The sequence below is a fragment of the Papaver somniferum genome, chromosome 2 (genome assembly GCF_003573695.1).
Source record: "Papaver somniferum cultivar HN1 chromosome 2, ASM357369v1, whole genome shotgun sequence".
Taxonomy (NCBI): Eukaryota; Viridiplantae; Streptophyta; class Magnoliopsida; order Ranunculales; family Papaveraceae; genus Papaver; species Papaver somniferum.
In genome coordinates, this window is record NC_039359.1 from 125,083,252 (window position 1) to 125,104,820 (window position 21,569).

The window sequence follows — 21,569 nt, forward strand, 5'->3', positions numbered from 1 at the left end:
AAATCAAGACTTATAGTTTTGATCACTAACATTGACAAACATGCTTGATATAGCAACGCATGCGAGTTCGACCGAGCAGTGCTCTAAAAATCTCCCCTTTGTCAATTTTAGTGACAAAACTATGAATACATATGGAATACAAAAAAATGAAACTTTATAAGCTCCTATTCCACATGTCTAATCTTCAACATTCCTCGAAATCTTCGTCCTTCCAAGTACTCCAATGATCCCAAAGGTTGTAAGCTTAGAATCATCGTTGTTGAAGATCCATAGCTATAACAATAAGAAAGCATCGGTTTCGATCATTGTTATACAGTGTCATAGTATTATTACACAGTGTCAAAGTCCAATTGTATCACAACTTCAACAATAATACTATGGTGATATGTATCACTCCCCCTTAGTCAATACTCCATCTCACATGGAAACCACTCCCCCTTACACAATGATCCGAAAACCATATGTATTTGTAGTGTGAACTACATATTAATTCTCCCCCTTTTTGTCAATAAAATTGGCAAAGGTACAAGAACGGGATCATAATGAAATTTCCGTAAGAGACATTTCATGACTAAAAGAAAGGAAGCACATCATCTTATTTAGATGCAATCATATAGCTGAAGCTAACAACATTCATCAAGGAGTTTAAAGATACAACATAACCCCTCTAAAATTCCACAGCCGCACACCCCTCAAGATGTGACCATTAAGCACAAGTTCAAAAGAACTCTCCCCCATTTGATGTCATTCCCAAGGGAACAACAAGAGCGACCTTAATTTCAAGAGAAATAAAGGATTTTTATTGGACACCAAAACCATAAGAATGATTTCCAAAAACTCAATCAGATTAATCACAAGTAAACCCATGATTAATTTAATCGGAATACGCAATCAAATTAAACACACAAAGTAGTCAACTTAATTGATTATGCTCAACATAAGTAAACTTACAGAACATACGACTAACATAACCATTAGAAAATGATTAGGATAACCGTTCATATACTCAACAAAAGAAAAACTCATGGAATATATGAAAACTCAACTAGACTAATTACAAGAGAACCCATAATTAATCTAATTGGAATACACAATCAAACTAATCAAAAAATTAATAAATTTAATTGTCATTTGTTTTGCTCGACATAAGAGAACTTACGGAGCAATAACTAAATAACCAAACAAGATGATTAATTTAGTTCACAAATGCTCAACATAAAATACCTTACGGAACAACCAACCAAGCTAATCACAATTAATCAACTTAGTCGTATCGTGCTCAACAAAAGACATATTACGGAGCCTCACAGTATTACATAAAATATGGATCAGTGAAGATCAATACTATGGAATGCAGAAGGATTTATTCTATATTTCATCATTATATGCATAACAATATTTAATAGACTTAATCATTAAATACAAAAGATTTTAGCCTATCTTCCATGAAAGAATTGACAATATAGGCTTAACTTTTGTATTTGTCAAAAGTCTATTCATCCTTAAATCAATACACGAATACCGATCATGAACGACTTTACTTTTGACAAAATATGGGACAACATAGTTCACGGACGTAAACATCAACATCCCATAACAAATTGCAATATAACAAATCATAAAGATTAAATATTGCAAACCATCATCCTCCAAATATTTTTAGAATTTAAAACCAATAAACCTAAAAAATAATACAAGAAGATGAAAATAATAGCTATGTGTAGTCACAATCATTGATATTCAAAGCACTAGTTATTCTTCCAACTAACCAAAGACAAGACATACTCGGAGACAATAAGCTTATCCAAAGCATCTTCAGTGAATTCCTTCTCGTTATTGAAAAAACCATTGATGACAGGATCATTCAATTCCTCCAACTCTTTGGAACTAAATGTCAACTTACACAGTTCCCTTTTCAGTTTTCGTACGGTATTCTTTGTATGTGACAACATACGTTCATGGTGAATCATCTCTTCCAAAGATGAGGCGATTTGAGAATTTAAATCGTTTCTTTTTCTGATGAATTCTTTTACTAGATTCCTGAATTTATTATCACTTTGATAAAAAGACAAGAACCAGTTTGAGGAAGAATCTTTACTATTGATTGCATCCTTCACCTTTTTTATTCTTGTGGAAGGAATTCCTACACACGGACGTACGTTAGCTACTTCAACTGTATCCATGCTTGTGGTGCCTCTAGTTACAGGAGCCATGAAACCACGGAGTTTATGAACGGCAAAAACCCTAGACAATAAACCTTTTGACAAAAAAATTTAGGATACATTATTTTATATAGTTAGAAGAACCATGTTAACAAAGGAAACAATTCTTGAGCCAATAATACGCAAACCCCATTTTCTCAAGATAAAGATGAGGTTGCTAACTTCTATGGATTAGATAGAGACGTTATGACTCACAAGCTCCCCTTGTTTATCACATTGTGAATTATCAAGGTTTGTTGTATGAGCAGAAATCCTCTTTCTTTTGAATCTGGAAATATCTGACTCCTTAGTCATATGATAATTATTTATTAGAAACAACTTGTTTTCAAAAGAACAGAAATTGTCTATCAAAAAAATGGACACAAAGCATGTCAGAAAGTTTCGTTAATCATGAATTTCTCAAACTGTGAACACCCTTGAGTGACAAGCCTGGCATTGTTATTGACGATTGTGTTAACCACCTCAGACTTATTCTTGATTTTCCATTTAGTACTACCAATAGTAATATTGGAAGAACATGGTACAAAATCCCACGCAATATGTCTTTGAATTTGATTTAACTCTGCATGCATTGTATTTACCCAGAAGGGATCGTTCAGAGTTTCATCAAAAAGGCCCGATTCTCCTTGCGAAGGAAGACAACTTTAAAAGCTCAAATTTTGAAGTTTAACTTTAGATTTGCCTGTAGGAATCCTTCCTCCTATACGGCTGATGGTCACAAACTGATACATGTGTATCTTTCTATCTCCGGGAACTAGTGATCCTCAAGCCGGATTGAGGATAAATTTCTACTTTGGGAAGGAATACTGATTTTTAGGCAGTATTCTTAGTTAAGGAAATATTCTTAGACAAGGTAATTTTCCTAGATAAGGAAATATACCTAGAAAAGGAATATTTCCTAGAAGGTAATATTCCTAGATAAGGAAATATACCTAGACAAGTAATTCTTTCTAGAAAAGGAATTATTCCTAGATAAAGAAATATACCTAAAAAAGGTATTATTCTTAGATAAGAAATAGATTCCTAAGAGGTTTTGGAAACCTTTAAAACTATAAATAAAGATGTTTAGCTCATAGCTAAGACATCTAGAGTGTGGTTTGTGATACAGACACACTTAGATCATCTAGAGTGTGGTTTGTGATACAGACTCACCTAGATCAAAGGGTTTGTGAGATAAATCACCTAGAGATAAGTTTGTGAGGCAATTAATTATTGTAAAAGCAAGCTTAGCAAAAAAGTTAAATATTATTTAATGTTTAGAGAGATTGTGAGAGTAACAAAGAGAGAATTGTAATAATTTTCTTGTCCACAATCTAGAGAAGATGTATTTTCTCGAATTACTTATTTGTGTTCTGCTTTCTAGTTTTCGTCTATTATTCTTCTGAATTCTGCCTCTATAATAATAATCACCAAGGTACAGAGATCAATACGTATCAAGTTGGTATCAGAGCAATGTTCGTTTCTTTTAGGGAAGATTCCAGTGGTTTATGGTCTTCACTAGATCTCTCTACAAACAACTTGGTGAGTTAGTCGAGAAGCAAGAAAACGTTTAAAAAACAAGAGAACCAAAGATGGGAAAGTCAGTTGATGATCCTAAGCAAAGAAAACCATTAACTACGAAAGAGAAGGTGGTTGCGCTACAAACAGACATGAAGTCTTATACACCTAAGCCGAAGACTAAGAAAAAACTATGTTTTCATCTGGTGTTTTTGAAGAAAAGAACGAGGAATAAGAAGAAGAACCACTCGAACAAGATTGCGTTATGGAGCGAAGATTGACTAAGACAAGAAGAGGAGTTATGGATGCTTTTCAAATTAGACGTCAAGGTCAAGTTTCCAGCAAAGAGAGATGGTTCAGCAAGGTGAAAGGAACTCTCGGGCTCCCTAACTTCCATATATAACTTTCACAGGAGTTCAATTTCTTGAGTGCGGGTGCATGATACATGTGTATCTTTATATCTCCGGGAACTAGTGATCCTCAAGCCGGATTGAGGATAGATTTCTACTTTGGGAAGGAATACTGATTTTTAGGCAGTATTCTTAGTTAAGGAAATATACTTAGACAAGGTAATTTTCCTAGATAAGGAAATATACCTAGAAAAGGAATATTTCCTAGAAGGTAATATTCCTAGATAAGGAAATATACTTAGACAAGGAATTCTTTCTAGAAAAGGAATTATTCCTAGATAAAGAAACATACCTAAAAAAGGTATTATTATTAGATAAGGAAATAGATTCCTAAAAGGTTTTGGAAACCTTTAAAACTATAAATAGAGATGTTTAGCTCATAGCTAAGACATCTAGGTTGTTGTTTGTGATACAGACACACTTAGATCATCTAGAGTGTGGTTTGTGATACAGACTCAGCTAGATCAAAGGGTTTGTGAGACAAATCACCTAGAGATAAGTTTGTGAGGCAATTAATTATTGTAAATGCAAGCTTAGAAAAAAATTTAAATACTATTTAATGTTTAGAGAGATTGTGAGCGTAACAAAGAGAGAATTGTAATAATTTTCTTGTTCACAATCTAGAGAAGATGTATTTCTTCAAATTACTTATTTGTGTTTTGTTTTATAGTTTTCGTCTATTATTCTTCTGAATTCTGCTTCTATAATAATAGTCACCAAGGTACAGAGATCAATACTTATCAAGTTGGTATCAGAGCAAGGTTCGTTTCTTTTAGGGAAGATTCCAGTGGTTTATGGTCTTCACTAGATCTTTCTACAAACAACTTGGTGAGTCACTCGAGAAGCAAGAAAACGTTTAAAGAACAAGAGAACCAAAGTTGGGAAAGTCAGTTGATGATCCTAAGCAAAGCGAACCATTAACTACGAAAGAGAAGGTGGTTGCGGTACAAACAGACATGAAGTCTTATACACCTAAGCCGAAGACGAAGAAAAAAACTATGTTTTCATCTGGTGCTTTTGAAGAAAAGAACGAGGAAGAAGAAGAAGAAGAGCCACTCGAACAAGATTGCGTTATGGAGCGAAGATTGACTAAGACAAGAAGAGGAGTTGTGGATGATTTTCAAATTAGACGTCAAGGTCAAGTTTCCAGCAAAGAGAGATGGTTCAGCAAGGTGAAAGGAACTCTCGGGTTCCCTAACTTCCATATATAACTTTCACAGGAGTTCAATTTCTTGAGTGGGGGCGCATGATATATGTGTATCTTTCTATCTCCGGGAACTAGTGATCCTCAAGCAGGATTGAGGATAGATTTCTACTTTGGGAAGGAATACTGATTTTTAGGCAGTATTCTTAGTTAAGGAAATATACTTAGACAAGGTAATTTTCCTAGATAAGGAAATATACCTAGAAAAGGAATATTTCCTAGAAGGTAATATTCCTAGATAAGGAAATATACCTAGACAAGGAATTCTTTCTAGAAAAGGAATTATTCCTAGATAAAGAAATATACCTAAAAAAGGTATTATTCTTAGATAAGGAAATAGATTCCTAAGAGGTTTTGGAAACCTTTAAAACTATAAATAGAGATGTTTAGCTCATAGCTAAGACATCTAGGTTGTTGTTTGTGATACAGACACACTTTGATCATTTAGAGTGTGGTTTGTGATACAGACTCACCTAGATCAAAGGGTTTGTGAGACAAATCACCTAGAGATAAGTTTGTGAGGCAATTAATTATTGTAAAAGCAAGCTTAGCAAAAAAGTTAAATATTATTTAATGTTTAGAGAGATTGTGAGTGTAACAAAGAGAGAATTGTAATAATTTTCTTGTTCACAATCTAGAGAAGATGTATTTCTTCAAATTACTTATTTGTGTTTTGTTTTCAAGTTTTCGTCTATTATTCTTCTGAATTCTGCCTCAATAATAATAGTCACCAAGGTACAGAGATCAATACGTATCAAGTTGGTATCAGAGCAAGGTTCGTTTCTTTTAGGGAAGATTCCAGTGGTTTATGGTCTTCACTAGATCTCTCTACAAACAACTTGGTGAGTTAGTCGAGAAGCAAGAAAACGTTTAAAGAACAAGAGAACCAAAGATGGGAAAGTCAGTTGATGATCCTAAGCAAAGAAAACCATTAACTACGAAAGAGAAGGTGGTTGCGCTACAAACAGACATGAAGTCTTATACACCTAAGCCGAAGACGAAGAAAAAAACTATGTTTTCATCTGGTGTTTTTGAAGAAAAGAACGAGGAAGAAGAAGAAGATCCACTCGAACAAGATTGCATTATGGAGCGAAGATTGACTAAGACAAGAAGAGGAGTTATGGATGCTTTTCAAATTAGACGTCAAGGTCAAGTTTCCAGCAAAGAGAGATGGTTCAGCAAGGTGAAAGGAACTCTCGGGTTCCCTAACTTCCATATATAACTTTCACAGGAGTTCAATTTCTTGAGTTGGTGCGCATGATACATGTGTAGCTTTCTATCTTCGGGAACTAGTGATCCTTAAGCAGGATTGAGGATAGATTTCTACTTTGAGAAGGAATACTGATTTTTAGGCAGTATTCTTAGTTAAGGAAATATACTTAGACAAGGTAATTTTCCTAGATAAGGAAATATACCTAGAAAAGAAATATTTCCTAGAAGGTAATATTCCTAGATAAGGAAATATACCTAGACAAGGAATTCTTTCTAGAAAAGGAATTATTCCTAGATAAAGAAATATACCTAAAAAAGGTATTATTCTTAGATAAGGAAATAGATTCCTAAGAGGTTTTGGAAACCTTTAAAACTATAAATAGAGATGTTTAGCTCATAGCTAAGACATCTAGGGTGTGGTTTGTGATACAGACACACTTTGATCATTTAGAGTGTGGTTTGTGATACAGACTCACCTAGATCAAAGGGTTTGTGATACAAATCACCTAGAGATAAGTTTGTGAGGCAATTAATTATTGTAAAAGCAAGCTTAGAAAAATAGTTAAATATTATTTACTGTTTATAAAGATTGTGAGCGTAACAAAGAGAGAATTGTAATAATTTTCTTGTTCATAATCTAGAGAAGATGTATTTCTTCGAATTACTTATTTGTGTTCTGTTTTCTAGTTTTCGTCTATTATTATTCTGAATTCCGCCTCTATAATAATAGTCACCAAGGTACAAAGATCAATACGTATCACAAACCATTGTAGAGTAGACAAAGGACTTAGGACAAGGGTACTCAGATTATCAGTACTTTTCTGTTTAGACTTTCCTAATAATCTTGTATGCCTTTTTAGAGTATCCACAGGTTGTTTAGTTTTCCTACAAGGAATACTTGCAACATCCAAACTCTTTTGAAGAGGCATACAAAATTGTTGAAGGTGATTGCAAAAATCACAACAGCAACACGGATCACCTATTGTGTGTTTATCTGAGTGGTTCCAAGTCATATCAGGTTTCTCAACATCCGTTCGTTGATTACCATCTGATATACGACTATTTTTTAAAAGAGGAACAACTGGAGTTACTCAGATTCACCAAGGGACTATTACTGGAAATCAAATCCTTACTAATTGCAATCTCTGCAACCAGATCAGCGTAGATCCGGATTTGTTCATCCAACCCTTGTTGAAGAAAAAACAGTTTATCAGACACTGGTGAGGCGTCAACTGAGACAGTGTAGTCCATATAGTCAGATCGCTACAAACACAAACTTTTGAGGTCTTAAACGTGTTTTCCTGCTCTGATACCAATTGAAAAAGCGGGGGTCTAACAACACCACCAAATATTTCGATTAGCAATCTGTTTGGACAAACTCGAATATACTTTCAAGAGAATCAACAAGACTCAATCAATTAAAAATATATCAACGAGTTTATATCTCAATCTCTCAATTTGATCTTTACTCAAGCAAATAGAAATCTGCGAGTCTTTATCAAAGAGAGATAAACTTGGACGGTACCAAAGACCAATATCCAGGGATCAATCAATATCAATCAACAACTATTAGGTCGGACTATCCAATTGATTGATCTAACGCACAACCTGTATTATTTCTATTATATTAAAAAAATATAATGCGGAAAGGAAATAACACAGACACCAGAAGTTTTGTTAACGAGGAAATCGTAAATGCAGAAAAACCCCGGGACCTAGCTAGTCCAGATTGAATACACATTGTATTAAGCCCCTACAGACACTAGCCTACTCCAAGCTAACTTCGAACTGGACTGTAGTTGAACCCCAATCAGTCTCCCACTGATCCAAGGTACAGTTGCACCCCTACGCCTCTGATCCCATAAGAATACTACACACTTGATTCCCTTAGTTGATCTCACCCACAACTAAGAGTTGCTACGACCCAATCGCAGGCTTTGACAATAAACAAATCTGTCTCACACAGACAAGTCTATCAAAGGATCAATCTGTCTCCCACAGAAAAACCCTAAAGTTTTTGTTCCGTCTTTTGATATATAATCAAGGTGAATAGGAACCAATTGATAATCCGGTCTTATATTCCCGAAGAACAACCAAGATAAATCAATCACCTCACAACAATCTTAATCTTATGGTAGCGAAACAAGATGTCGTGGAATCACAAACAATGAGAGGAAGATGTTTGTGATTACTTTTTATATCTTGCCTATCGGAGATATCAAATATCAAGCCAATCAATCTGATTGTACTTGTACGATAGAAGATGCAAGATCAGATCACACAACTACGATAAAAGTAGTATCGGTCTGGCTTCACAATCCCAATGAAGTCTTTAAGTCGTTAACCTGGTTTTAGAAGAAGAAAACCAAAGGTTAAAGGAGAACCGACTCTAGCACGCAAACTAGCATCACATGTAAGGTGTGGGGATTAGTTTTGCAGAGTTGCTAGATGTCCCCTTATATAGTCTTTCAAATCAGGGTTTCGCCTTGGTCACAAAGCAAACAATATTGTCCGTAAGATGAAAACCTGATTTAGATTCAAGCTAATATATCTCAACCGTTAGATCGAAGTCTTAGCTTGTTATACACAAATGAAATGCACGCTTCTAGGTTTGTTAACCGTACCCAAACGTGTGCATTGTTGGTTCAACAATAGTCAACCAAAAGGTTAGCCATTTGAGCATTTCATACCAACTATTTTCTTCCTCACCATGACTAGTTCAAATGACTCATATGAACTAGTTAGAGAGTTGTTCAATTGCAAGGAAATCTTATGTACTACACAAGACACAATTGAAGCAAAGATGATTTGATTCACATGAATCCGTTCATGAACTTTATAGCCACGGTTTGCAAAAGCATTCCTTAGTCTTTATAAGTTAAGTTCAGAAATCATCTTTAGATATATAACCTTCTCAAGTTCGCAAACTAGGTTCGCGGACTTAAGGTACTGGACAGAGTTTACAAACTCTAGCAGAAATTCTCGGGATGAGAACTTCTCCGGTTCGCGGACTGGGATCACGCAAGCAGTTTGTTAGCTCCAGCAGAAATTCTCGGGTTTGAGAACTTCGGCAGTTCGTGGACTGAGTTCGCGGACTTGGCTACTAGCCATTCTTCCAGTATAGGACTTATGCACATATGTGTTTCCACAACATACTTATGTCCATTATGGTTATATAATCTAAACTCTCATTCCAATCATTGAAACATTCTTAGAGGACGTTATATAGTTGTTATACTATTTCTCGTCAAAGCAATTTTCAAAGTGATTGAAACATATCATGACTTGCGTCACTAGGTAAAGAAAAACATGGTCGAAGCGAAACGCTTACCAACTCATATTTCGAGATATAGATAGGCGAGATATACTCGGCTCTAAATACCAAATGTGTATAATCTAAGTCTATATATATAGCATACGACTTTTGTCTCAAGAAGTAGGAGATAAAATAGATAGACTTTTGAGTGACAGATAAGTTAAGTCTTCACATAACTTTTTGTCGAGAAGTTTCATCGGTTCCTTAAGTAGTTCTTCCACATGTATGATGAATCGCCATGGAGTCCTTGAGCTCAACTACAATTACTATCCTAGTCCGAGACTTAGCTATAATAGACTAGAAATCAAGACTTATAGTTTTGATCACTAACATTGACAAACATGCTTGATATAACAACGCATGCGAGTTCGACCGAGCAGTGCTCTAACACTTTATATCATCTTTTGCCTTGATTGCATCTTCCAACCACTGTGGTTATTCACGACAATTGTCGAATTAGCAACGAAGGTACCTACTCTGTCCTGGTTCCGATTCGAGTAACATTTTGATGCCTGTACAATCTCTTTGTGGGCGCTTCGAATACATCCAAGGGCACTGCATTGCGGAATGGTCATCAAGAAAACAGAGTGGATAAATTTGGTTTGCCTTGACACACACTATCTGTTTTCCTTTCCTGCTAGATTTCATTCGTGACTCGGTAAATTTCGAAAATTATATTATGCTTCAAGGTAGGTGTTTCTTTGAATGGTTAATGAATGAATTGTGTTTGTAAAAATTTTGATTGGGATTTATAAGAGAAATCCCCGTTGTTGATAAAGATAAAGTTATATCGATTTGAATAAGTTATCAATTAGAAATAAGAATCCGATGCTAACAGTGCGTTGATGATGATAAAATCCGAGGCTAACAGTGCGTTGATGATCATAAGAATCTGAGACTAATATTACGTCCGAGTATACCTTTGCACATGTACATCCAACACAACTGAAAATAAATATTACTCCAACACACTTCTCAAAACAAAGACAGTGTAACCATTAATCGTAAAAGAAAACATAAACTGAAAAATTAGTGTACACCGAGTGTAAACGAAAAAAGGTCAAGGAACGGCTACCCATTAACCATTTCAGGAAAAAGATAACGGCCAACGGTTAGCCGTTCATTGAGAACGGACAATGGTTCACCGTTTTTTTCCAGAAGAATGGTTAATGGATAATCGTTTTCAGCTTTTTTAAAACAGCTAACCATTAGCCGTCTCCGGACTCTTCCCGGTGGGATTCCCGCACACGGGAATCACCTCTTTTGGCCACACTTTTTTTGGTTGGGAAGCCCATGGGCATGCCAAACAGGGAACAGGGAACTCAGGACGTCTTTCCTATTAAGGGGGAGACTCGAATTTCCCCTAATACAAGAAAACAGTGACAAGAAAACTTATAAAACGAATCAATACTTAATCTTTCCAGAGAGATCATCAGACGAGAAAAAAATCTCAGAAGAACAACAATGGCGACAATGGAAGTCGACACATATCAACCAGAAACAACCCAAAAAGATGCAGTCTGTACCTCAGGAGCAAGTCTTGGTGAAGGTTTGAAGAGATACTATGAACAACACATTCACGATCTAGTACTCTTGGAGCAAAGCAAAACTAATGACCTAAATCGGTTAGAAGCTCAAAGGAATGATTTTAACTCCAAAGGTTCGTTTTTTACAATCTAGGGTTTTTCTTTTGTTTGCTTTTTCCCCTTTTGTTTGTTGGTCAAAGATATGATTTTTGAACCGATTTTTGAACCTTTTATCTGGTAACTGAAATTGGATTTGCTTTAAAGGAATGAATTTCTATCATGGGTTTACTTCATTAGTTGAAAGTTTGAATCTTTTAGGGTAATTGGAGATTAGGAATTTGATATTTTTGGGGAACAGATATTTGATTCTGGGTTTGCAGATTTATTAGGTTATTTTTTTCTAGTTGAAACAAGAATTCTCTGCAATTGGGGAATCTGAAATGTAATGCCTGCAGCTTAATTCTGATTATGTAACTCATATTGCGCTGTGTATTCTGAAAGGATGTTATGTTCATATAATGATAATAGTAGAACAAATATACAAGTGCCTTCAATTTTACTGGATCTTACAAGGACGTGGGATTGCTAGTTGTGTTTGAAAAATGCGCTGGTTGTGTTTTATTCTTGGAAATAATTGTGGTAGTTAGCGATTCCGTTGGGTATGCTAGTCGGGTTATTTGAGTTTTTAAGTATGTTAGAAGCAATGGTTTATGGTTTTCTAGCTTTTGAATGGTTTGTTATGTTATGTGCAGTGAGGATGCTTAGGGAGGAGCTGCAGCTTCTTCAGGAACCTGGATCCTATGTTGGTGAAGTAGTGAAAGTTATGGGCAAATCCAAGGTTTTAGTAAAGGTAATTGTTGGTTGGATTTTTTTTCTTTCCGCCTAGCTGAGAATTTTGCTCTTATATTGAGTTAGTTTTTTTACACTTCTGTGGTAAATACATTACTATTTATCTTCGACATAAAAATTCAGTCACATAGGAGATTGCTGTTTTTTTAGGATTTTTGATCAGCATTGACTATCTATTATTAACTCGTTACCTACAAGCGCTCATCAACTAGCAACATCTCATGTATTATATACACGTAACTGTAATAACTCCTCTAGTCGTCAAACACAAAGGGAGATCATGTTCAAATTAGGGAGGATTATGCTTACTTGTTACCTTCTTTCGGTAGTTATAGATGTCTTTGTGTGAATGCCAAAGCTTCTTTCAGTGGCTGATGCTTTTTTGTTCTTTTCAGGTTCATCCAGAAGGAAAGTATGTCGTTGATATTGATAAGAGCATTGATATCACAAAACTCACACCAACAACCAGAGTTGCTCTCCGTAACGATAGCTATGTTCTTCACTTAATCTTGCCTAGCAAAGTAGATCCTCTTGTCAACCTTATGAAAGTTGAGAAAGTTCCCGACTCTACCTACGATATGATTGGTGGTCTAGACCAGCAAATCAAAGAGATTAAAGAGGTTCGATATTTGATAACTTTTTCAAGATTGTCTGCTTTTAGTTATTAAGAATAGCAGTAGCAGTTTTTTTCTGGATAATCTGAACATTGAATTTGGTTTCCAAAGACCTAGGTGTGCCGACATTCTACAGTTTGCTGGTTGACATTTGGTGCATCTTTCATTATTTTTTAAACTGCTTTTGATTTTTCTTGTACATAAACCTTTCAGGTCATTGAGCTGCCAATAAAACATCCTGAATTGTTTGAAAGTCTTGGAATAGCTCAACCAAAGGTAATTTTGATTTTTCTTGTACCTTGCCAAACTATCATCTCTAATCACGGATCTTCACTTTGTAGCTGTTGTTCCACGATCCTAATTTATTTTCCTCTTTTCAAATTATAGGGAGTCTTGCTGTATGGGCCACCTGGTACAGGAAAAACATTGCTAGCAAGGGCAGTTGCTCATCATACTGACTGTACTTTTATCAGGGTTTCTGGTTCTGAATTGGTCCAAAAATACATTGGAGAAGGTTCTAGAATGGTTAGAGAGCTCTTTGTCATGGCCAGGTTTGTCTCGGGATTCTTGGACTATGTCATGTTGTATATAGTAAATCTACATTTACTTATATTCGAAAAAGAAAAGTGTTCACTTCTATTACTCGTGTCTTTTTGTGTATTCATCATGAGTTTCAATTGGACAACAGTCATCTATGCTTCTTCATTTCGTCCTACGCCCCATTTGCTTACTACTTGCTTTCGTGCTCCTTTTCAGAGAACATGCCCCATCAATCATTTTTATGGATGAAATTGATAGCATTGGATCTGCGCGAATGGAATCTGGAAGTGGCAATGGTGATAGTGAAGTGCAGCGTACCATGCTTGAGCTTCTTAATCAACTCGACGGATTTGAAGCATCAAACAAGATCAAAGTACTGTCTTTTTTCTTCATTCTTTTAATATTGTTTAACTGTTGAATTTTATGTCGAAGATATACAATTACAACTAGACATTTAACTATTCTTCACCACAGGTTTTGATGGCTACAAATCGAATTGATATTCTGGATCCAGCACTTCTTAGGCCTGGTAGAATCGACAGAAAGATCGAATTCCCAAATCCAAATGAAGATGTATGTGTTGCAAACCTTTCTTTATAAGTGTTTTTGTTTCCAGAATCTTTTGTGTGACATTTTATCTTTCTGCTATTCCGCTGGGTTTGTTTTTATAATTATTTTGACATGGCCCACCTGGATATATACATTGCTTATGTGACGTGCCATCTCTGTTTCTACTACTATGTTTATGTAACTTCCTGTGCACTTAGATCCTAATAATCCATTTGTAACTGCATCAGTCTCGTGCCGATATCCTAAGAATTCATTCAAGAAGGATGAACTTGATGAGAGGCATTGATTTGAAGAAGATAGCAGAGAAGATGGGTGGTGCCTCTGGTGCAGAACTCAAGGTGTGTTTCCACCATTTTGGGGTTCTCTCTTTTTGCAGCATTACTAGTTTTATTACTCGCATTGCTTGTTTTCCCTTCTGAATTTGTGTTTAACGAACTCTTTTCATTGCTCACAGGCTGTATGCACAGAAGCTGGGATGTTTGCTCTAAGGGAAAGGAGAGTGCATGTAACACAAGAAGATTTTGAGATGTCGGTGGCCAAGGTAATGAAGAAGGAAACAGACAAGAATATGTCACTTCGGAAGCTGTGGAAATAGATTTTCTGCCTTCAGTATGTCTTTTTCCAGCATCAGAATAGAACATGGGAGAATGCAAAGAAGAGAAGATATTCATCTCTTGGAAACAAAGGAGAACCATGCAGCCATGCCTTCTTGAGGTTGTCAACTAAGATTGGCGAGTGTATGTCCATGGGTTATTGGCAGCTTGACCAACCCACTAAACTGAGGAACATCATATTCTTTACTCTTAACTCTTCAGATTATTTTCAGATATGAAATTATTGGGTTTTTACTTTTAAGAAAAACGCTCCAGACTGCAAAACAATGCTGCACTATTTTTACTCGTATTAGCGCAAACTCAAGCGTTGCATCATTTTACTGGAAAGAAAAATTCGTTAAAAATGCTTCCATATCTTTATTTATCCCAATAAACTTTGGGAGATTTTACCAACCAAATGTCCAGGTCTCTGATTGTCTCCGCCTTAACATTGCCAAATTCGAGGAACTCACCCACATTTGCAGTTTCACACCTCTGTCACTTGAGTTGGCCCTGGTCATCAATGGGGTTGACTTGATATGCAGTTTCGCTGAGTAATATTAATATAATGCAGCAGCTGATGTGATATTGGCATATTGCATTTTCTCAGAGCAATATTAATATTTGTGTCATTTACTTCAAAGCAGAAAATACAGTATAAACCGGTAGTCCCTGCTTCGGACTGTTTCCCTAAGCATGGGAATAATTTTTTTTGAATTCATAACTAAAACATCTTATTAGCCATCCAGCAAATTGAAGCTAAAAAATTAATTATATTGAACCAAAATGTGTAGTCATGCTCCACTTCTTTCCAGAAGATGCCACCTTCCTATGGTATAATTTATTGGAGGATGAACCCTGAGTTCATCTGTCACACAGCAAGTTCCTCAGTTTCTGGGTGCAGTGGCTCAAAGACGGAATCTACTTCACTGTGATCAACATCCTCCAATCTAGCAGGGTTCCATTTAGGCTTCTGCGAGGAAATTTAAACAGGAATGGAGTAAGGAGATCACCCATGTTATATGTCGGACCCAGTAAAATAATGAATACCTTAAAATGGATAAACACATCATGTTCCTAAATTTGATTTCAACTGTAACTCTCAAGCAGCCATGTACTATTTGTGCCAGTAGAGAAAATAATATCAAGTCAAACAAACTCTCAATGCACAAAGGTGATAAATCTGTAGAACTACTCTAAATGGGCTTGATTGTTTCCTTGAGTACTGATATGGAAGTATGATTCTATCATCAAGTCCTGAGAGAGGTTCAATTTGACATATAGTTGTTCTTTTCATTTACCCTATGTCTATACCTAATCTAGATTCTACCATTGTTTCACTGGTACAAGTAGAGGAAATGGTCTGAATGCTACAAGACAAATGGTGATAGGTAGGGAATGTAGCCATTTGACTCATTCTAACCGGAGACAGTTAACATTTTAGCCAATGATCATTTAAAGTAGCAAGGAATGCCAACATTCTTCATAATAGATAAGAAGGAGACATGGGAGTGAACGAGACCTGGTCCTTGTCCACCAAGACAGCTCGAACACCTTCAGAGAAATCATTTCGCAGAGAGGATCTCATGGCAATTAGGTACTCAACTTTCATCACATCGTTCAACTGGATATAACCAATTAAGACAGCAAATACTTAAAAGAAAAAAAAAACTAGCATAGGGAATGAACAAAAAAGCAAAATCACAAATGAAGGAGATAGATAATTAGGGGTGGGAAACAAACTCGCTTGGCATGCATCGTTGTTCTTTTCCAACTGAGCTGATGCAACTCTTGAGAAATGCTTTTCTGTTAAGCATAGAGAAAAAGGGGCCCCTTCTCCAAGCGCTGCCAGTGCATCATTAGCCCATTCCACCACTGCAGTCCAAAATGAAACATGAAATGAGTGACCACCAGGATAAAGAGAATAATTTCAGAATCCAGAACAGGAAATAGAGAATAACCAAGGTTAGAATATTGTAGTTGATCAATGGGAGATAAGAGATGTTAAAACTAAAGAACACGCATGACACTGCTGGTATATAAGGCAGATGACTGCATTCTCTGGTTATGGTCACTAAGTGGTGACAATATTGAGGGAGGACTGGAGAATATTGACCCACAAGGTCCAGAAATATTTGAGGCATTTACAGAAATCTGTTGAATGCAAATTCAGAAACATAACAAGAGAAAGGAATATCTTCCCAAACAGAAGATACTAATCCACCACACCTGTAGCATCAGTACTCTGTTGAAGCTTCTTCAGCTCTTCAATTATCTCAATGACTGATTTGCCTGAACCAAACGATGAAACAATCTGAGGTAAAAGCAACTCTAGTTGAGAATCTGATTCTGGTTTCATGTTGTATTCTGCCAGTAGCCCCTTGACATCGTTGTGTGAGTCATCTGAGCTGTATGATGAATATTATTAGTAGAAAAAAAATGGTGTATTTGTCATATAATTTTCCCTAACAATAACAGTAACCAAGTATAGTACCCAGAAATACTTTAAAGTTGGCGATAAATGACTCTGAATCTCTGATCCTAGATTTAAGATAAGGTCCTTAGAAACAATACATGATATAGAAATCCCAGATGGCAATATTCACCAAGGCATCAACCTGGGTAAATATGGAAACAATATTTTCATATGAATGAAGTTTCTTAGCAAGTATTGAGTGTGCACTCGTATTAGGATTTGTAGGGGCTATATCAAGGACAAATAACAAAACTGTGGGATATCAATAGGATTAATCTACTTATATAGAGTTGGACGCCAGAATGAGAAAGTGAACCGTGAAATACAAATTCAACGCTAGAAGATCATCCTTCAGTAAACCCAAGCTTCGCGACGGCACATAATGAGTTCCAAGACCTACGTATAGGGCATCAGCTGGAGTTGAAAGACGTTTTCCAGTCATCCCAAGATAGGCACCTGCAGAAACCAACACAGACGGGTCAAATGGTGCAAGAAACAAATAGTACACAGAGAGACATGTTAGAATGTAGCTACAGATTCTTAGAAGCTTCTATACTAAATTCAGGAGTAAGAAAATTCCTTCAGCCAAGTTGCTGAAAGATCTTCTTTTGAAAAGATAGTGTAAATGTTAAGAGTCAGCACTTGTATGCTTAATTAAGCACAGTACTGATTGTCAAGAAACATGAACATGGTATCAGCAAGATACAATAGATGTAAATGCTGAAACCATTGAGTACTAAACAAAGAAAGGAGGACATAGTTTTATGAAGTGGGGATACAAAGGAGCCTTAAAATATAAAATAATACAATGGAGGATAACTTGCTAGTATCATTATGTGACGAAAGTCAGCCAAACTATCCTTCGGGAACACACTAACAAATGTAAGAGAGTCCTCGACCACGGAAAGCGTTACCTGAAGGCTTACAACCATCATGAAATATATAATAAATTTATTACATATCATGAAATATATAATAAATTTATTTACTTCATAATATCATAACTATTTCCATGATAACAATTTGCCGAAGCATGACGAAGACTTATCCAAAGATGTTCCAATGTGTGCTTAAGTGCAAACTTTGTCAGTTGATCAGTAGTGCTTTAAGGGACCTCTAGTTAGAGGTTAACTGAATCTTGGGCCAGAAGACTGCATGATTAACTTGTAAACTATCAGAGATTCAAAGCAAACTGGCTAGATGAGTCCCTATTCGCAGGCCATGCACACCAACAATGTCGTACTCAACAACCACGACCCTCACCACAATGAGGAGTTTTGTCAAAGGTCTCAGTGCTAATACATCCAACCAGTATTTCATACTCCAGTCAACCACTTTAGCATTAGGATTAAAGTGCATTACTCACCAGACATTGACGTTATAAGCAACATAACCTAAGATACACCAGCGTCATGGGCATGCGGATACTTAATGTGGCATTTAAGAATCTAAATTTATTATCTAACTAGTTAGACAGAAAATGAGAGACTTCCTATTAAATAAGAGAAAGTGGAATGATAGTAAGCCTAGTAGAATTTCATCTACTTCTTCAAGTTAAGTATAAGTTGTAACTGTTGGTAAAGAAACCTAAAGCCTGTTTTTGAGCACCCAATCTTTTCATCACAATTTCAAGGCAGGCAACAATATGTCAACACCTAGAAGATTCAAAAAATTAATCTAGTGATCATGGCAGACAGATGAATGAATGAATGAATATTGTGAAGGATGTACAATAATAAAAACTGTTCAAGAGCTGCAACTGAAGTTATGTGCGCATACCCACTGATCCTCCTCCTGGACCTTTTGCTGCTATGTAAGCAAAGCCAACATCTGGGAACAAGCCAATACCATTTTCGGGCATCGAAAGAACTGTACGCTAAGAAAGGCACACACAAATAAGGTGATGCTAGTAAATATATATTGGCCAAGAAGCAGGATTTTTAATAAAAAAGAGATTTTTTATATACTGGTTAAGAAGCACTTAGAAAACTTAGTCTTGTGGGGCCTCACACGTGCAGATGATTCAGAATATCAATACTTTGTGAGGCCGCTCACAAAAATATTTAGTACCTGGATCATCTCCATTTGGACCAAACATGACCGAGGATTTAGAGCATCTTCTAAGAAAATCGATTTAATATCCCACTCTAAACAGGAAAAATGTAATACAGATTCTAAATGTTCTATGTATATAACTCTGTCTAGCAAGCAAAGACTACCTCAGTGATGACGCGATAGCGACCATGCCCAGATAAACCAATTCCAAAACCCATTGTTATTCCATCCATAAAGGAAATATATGGCACTTCGCAGTCAGATATCTTGCATATCAGAGAATATTCTGCAGTAAACACCTGCAATAGAATTGTAGGAGGATAATTATGTAAAACTAAATTCACAAGACTCATACACAAGAATGCCTACCACAATGAGGGGCAAAACTGTAAGGAGATCTGTATCCAAAGGCAGTACATCTAAGTTTATGTACAAACTGAAATCCATTATAAACCAAAAGAGTGAGTTTTCTAACCAAAACAGTACAAATGTAAAACATGTTCTTCGAGATAACAACAATTATATGCTTTATGCGCTTAATAGCTTATCCAGGTAAGCAATTTGTGGGCGATTGTGAAAAGTCTAAATATTTGAAAGATAAATCTTCTAAACAAGTACTCCAGCACAGTGTGTACAGGCACATTGCAGATAACACAATCATAAGTACAGAACTGGTTGTCCACAAAAAAGCAAGAACCTGTAATATTCTAACGACAAATATGATGAACGAATCAGAACAGATGAGTGATGCAAGGTTCCAAAGCAACATTCTCAAACAATCCAAACTAATAACCACACAAGGTGAGATAATTTCATGCTATGAAGTGTGACAATCATAGGCTCGTCGGAGACAATAAACTTATAAAATTTAGTACCTCAATAATATCTGATTTTTGGCGTCTGGTAGAAATTTGCTTCACATCACCACCTGCGAAACAAACAGAAATGTGCTTCTTAGTAGCGAATATCAAACAATTCTAATTCATCTTTTACAAATTAAAAAGGAAGAACTTCTTTTCAAGGGGCGGTGAATGGCGAATATGACATTTGGTGTGTTAAAGACAACTAAAGAAAACCCCAATCAAATTGGGATCATGAAAGATACTGTAAACAACATACAGTTTCTTCAATAAGGACCTTCTTCTACACTAACCACTAGGTTTTATCCAATTTTTCTGATATCTCAATTAAGAAGCAATTAAGATGATTATTGACAAAGAAAAACATATTAAAGAAGAAGATAATAATACCTGCTGAAAATGCACGAGGTGAGCTACTCTCAACCAGAATACACTTGACCATAGGATCATTTTCCCACTCCTCCATATACTTTTTGAACTTCAAATCCATCTCTGCAGCATCACAGTTAAGTCAGAAATCAAAAAAAAAAAAAAAAACGAATTCAAGAATCATAATAATGTGTAAGGAGAAAACCTAGATTCATGGCATTGAGAGCTTTAGGACGATCAAGAGTGATGACAGCAAGTCCATTAGGAAAAACGTTTCCTTTTACTAAATCTTCTCCCATGGTTGCAAATGTTCGTGGAGGAGAACTCAAGAAAGATTTGAAAGGTCGTTGATGATGAAAATGGGATTGAGTGAGAAAATCAAAAAATGGGTTTGATTTTGTGAGTGAAACTGAGGAAAGAAGAGATTTTGATGACATAAGATTGAATCTGTTTTTAGTGTGAGATAGGAGATGAATTGTTCGCATGATTACATTCGTTTCTAACTTAAGTTTTATAGGGGTTAGTCCTCGAGTGATTTCCGAGGGAAGTGTATTTTAAATCTAAGGGATTTTGAGAGAGTGTAGGGAGTTTGAGAGAGTGTAGGGAGTTTGAGAGAGTTTTGTGTTTTTGAGTTCACGGAGTTCGGGGGAGTGTAGGGAATTTGAGAGAGTTTATTAGAGGGAGTTTGGGGGAGTTTGAGAGAGTTCACTCCTAACTCATTCCCTTTTAAGAAACAATAAACCCTTATTTGCAAATAATATTGATCTTTAATCAAAAGAAAAAAATAAATGAAAATGATCATATCTCTGTATCAATAGTATGTTATTTTGTGCAACGAGATAATTTTTTTTCCCTTCAATTTAACGGTCTCCATACAATTCTAACTCCCTTTGTTCACGAACATTTTCCCACATATCATCCGCTATACTCTTTCTCCATGCATTAGCTTCTTGACGTTGTTGTTCTTGAGTTTGTTGTGTCAAAATTTCATCGTCATCTACAAGCGTTGATGGATGGCTATCTTCCTCTTCCTCTTCCTCGACCGGAAACTCATCTGAACGGCATTCTTTTCGTAAGAAGTTGTGTAGGCCTGTACAAGCTGTCATTATCTCCGCTTGCACCTGATACGGAAATGGAGGTTGAGACTTAAAGATCAAGAAACGAGACTTCACAACACCGAACAATCTTTCAACTACATTCCTCAAAGAAGCATGACGCATGTTAAATAATTCTTCAGCCTTTTTCGCATGATTACC

General features: G+C 36.0%; 2 protein-coding genes across 3 annotated transcripts; one reads left to right on the plus strand and one right to left on the minus strand.

Moving 5' to 3' along the window:
* The first annotated feature begins 11,245 nt into the window (after window positions 1-11,245).
* Window positions 11,246-14,838, plus strand: LOC113349041 (26S proteasome regulatory subunit 8 homolog A-like). The gene is made up of 9 exons (XM_026592961.1): window positions 11,246-11,521; window positions 12,140-12,237; window positions 12,632-12,856; window positions 13,064-13,126; window positions 13,238-13,401; window positions 13,607-13,763; window positions 13,865-13,963; window positions 14,188-14,298; window positions 14,415-14,838. Exons 1-9 carry the CDS (start codon window positions 11,326-11,328, stop codon window positions 14,553-14,555), a joined length of 1,254 nt encoding a protein of 417 aa, XP_026448746.1. The 5' UTR covers window positions 11,246-11,325; the 3' UTR covers window positions 14,556-14,838.
* Window positions 14,839-15,141: 303 nt separating this feature from the next.
* On the minus strand, window positions 15,142-20,928 carry LOC113353906 (3-hydroxyisobutyryl-CoA hydrolase-like protein 3, mitochondrial). Of its 2 annotated transcripts, none has more exons than XR_003361601.1 (10): window positions 20,519-20,928; window positions 20,335-20,436; window positions 19,960-20,012; window positions 19,249-19,383; window positions 18,809-18,905; window positions 17,356-17,485; window positions 16,783-16,961; window positions 16,297-16,428; window positions 16,076-16,177; window positions 15,142-15,526 (listed from the first exon to the last, which is right to left on the minus strand). XR_003361601.1 is itself a non-coding variant. In XM_026597376.1 (10 exons), exons 1-10 carry the CDS (start codon window positions 20,796-20,798, stop codon window positions 15,425-15,427), a joined length of 1,308 nt encoding a protein of 435 aa, XP_026453161.1. In that variant the 5' UTR covers window positions 20,799-20,927; the 3' UTR covers window positions 15,142-15,424. The 2 variants fall into 2 exon arrangements, 1 of the variants encoding a protein (XP_026453161.1); XM_026597376.1 differs by having other exon boundaries at window positions 16,301-16,428; window positions 20,519-20,927.
* Window positions 20,929-21,569: the final 641 nt, after the last annotated feature.

Bases quoted from the DNA above. Each gene is read 5' to 3' on its own strand.
- LOC113353906 (XM_026597376.1), bottom strand. From the start codon at position 20,798: ATGCGAACAATTCATCTCCTATCTCACACTAAAAACAGATTCAATCTT. The intron at 16,178-16,300 runs GCGAGTTTGTTT...GGTTATATCCAG, and splicing joins AGAACAACGATGCATGCCAA to TTGAACGATGTGATGAAAGT. The intron at 15,527-16,075 runs GTCTCGTTCACT...ATTTCCTCGCAG, and splicing joins TCTTGGTGGACAAGGACCAG to AAGCCTAAATGGAACCCTGC.
- LOC113349041 (XM_026592961.1), top strand. From the start codon at position 11,326: ATGGCGACAATGGAAGTCGACACATATCAACCAGAAACAACCCAAAAA. The intron at 12,857-13,063 runs GTTCGATATTTG...TAAACCTTTCAG, and splicing joins AAATCAAAGAGATTAAAGAG to GTCATTGAGCTGCCAATAAA. The intron at 13,127-13,237 runs GTAATTTTGATT...TTCAAATTATAG, and splicing joins TTGGAATAGCTCAACCAAAG to GGAGTCTTGCTGTATGGGCC.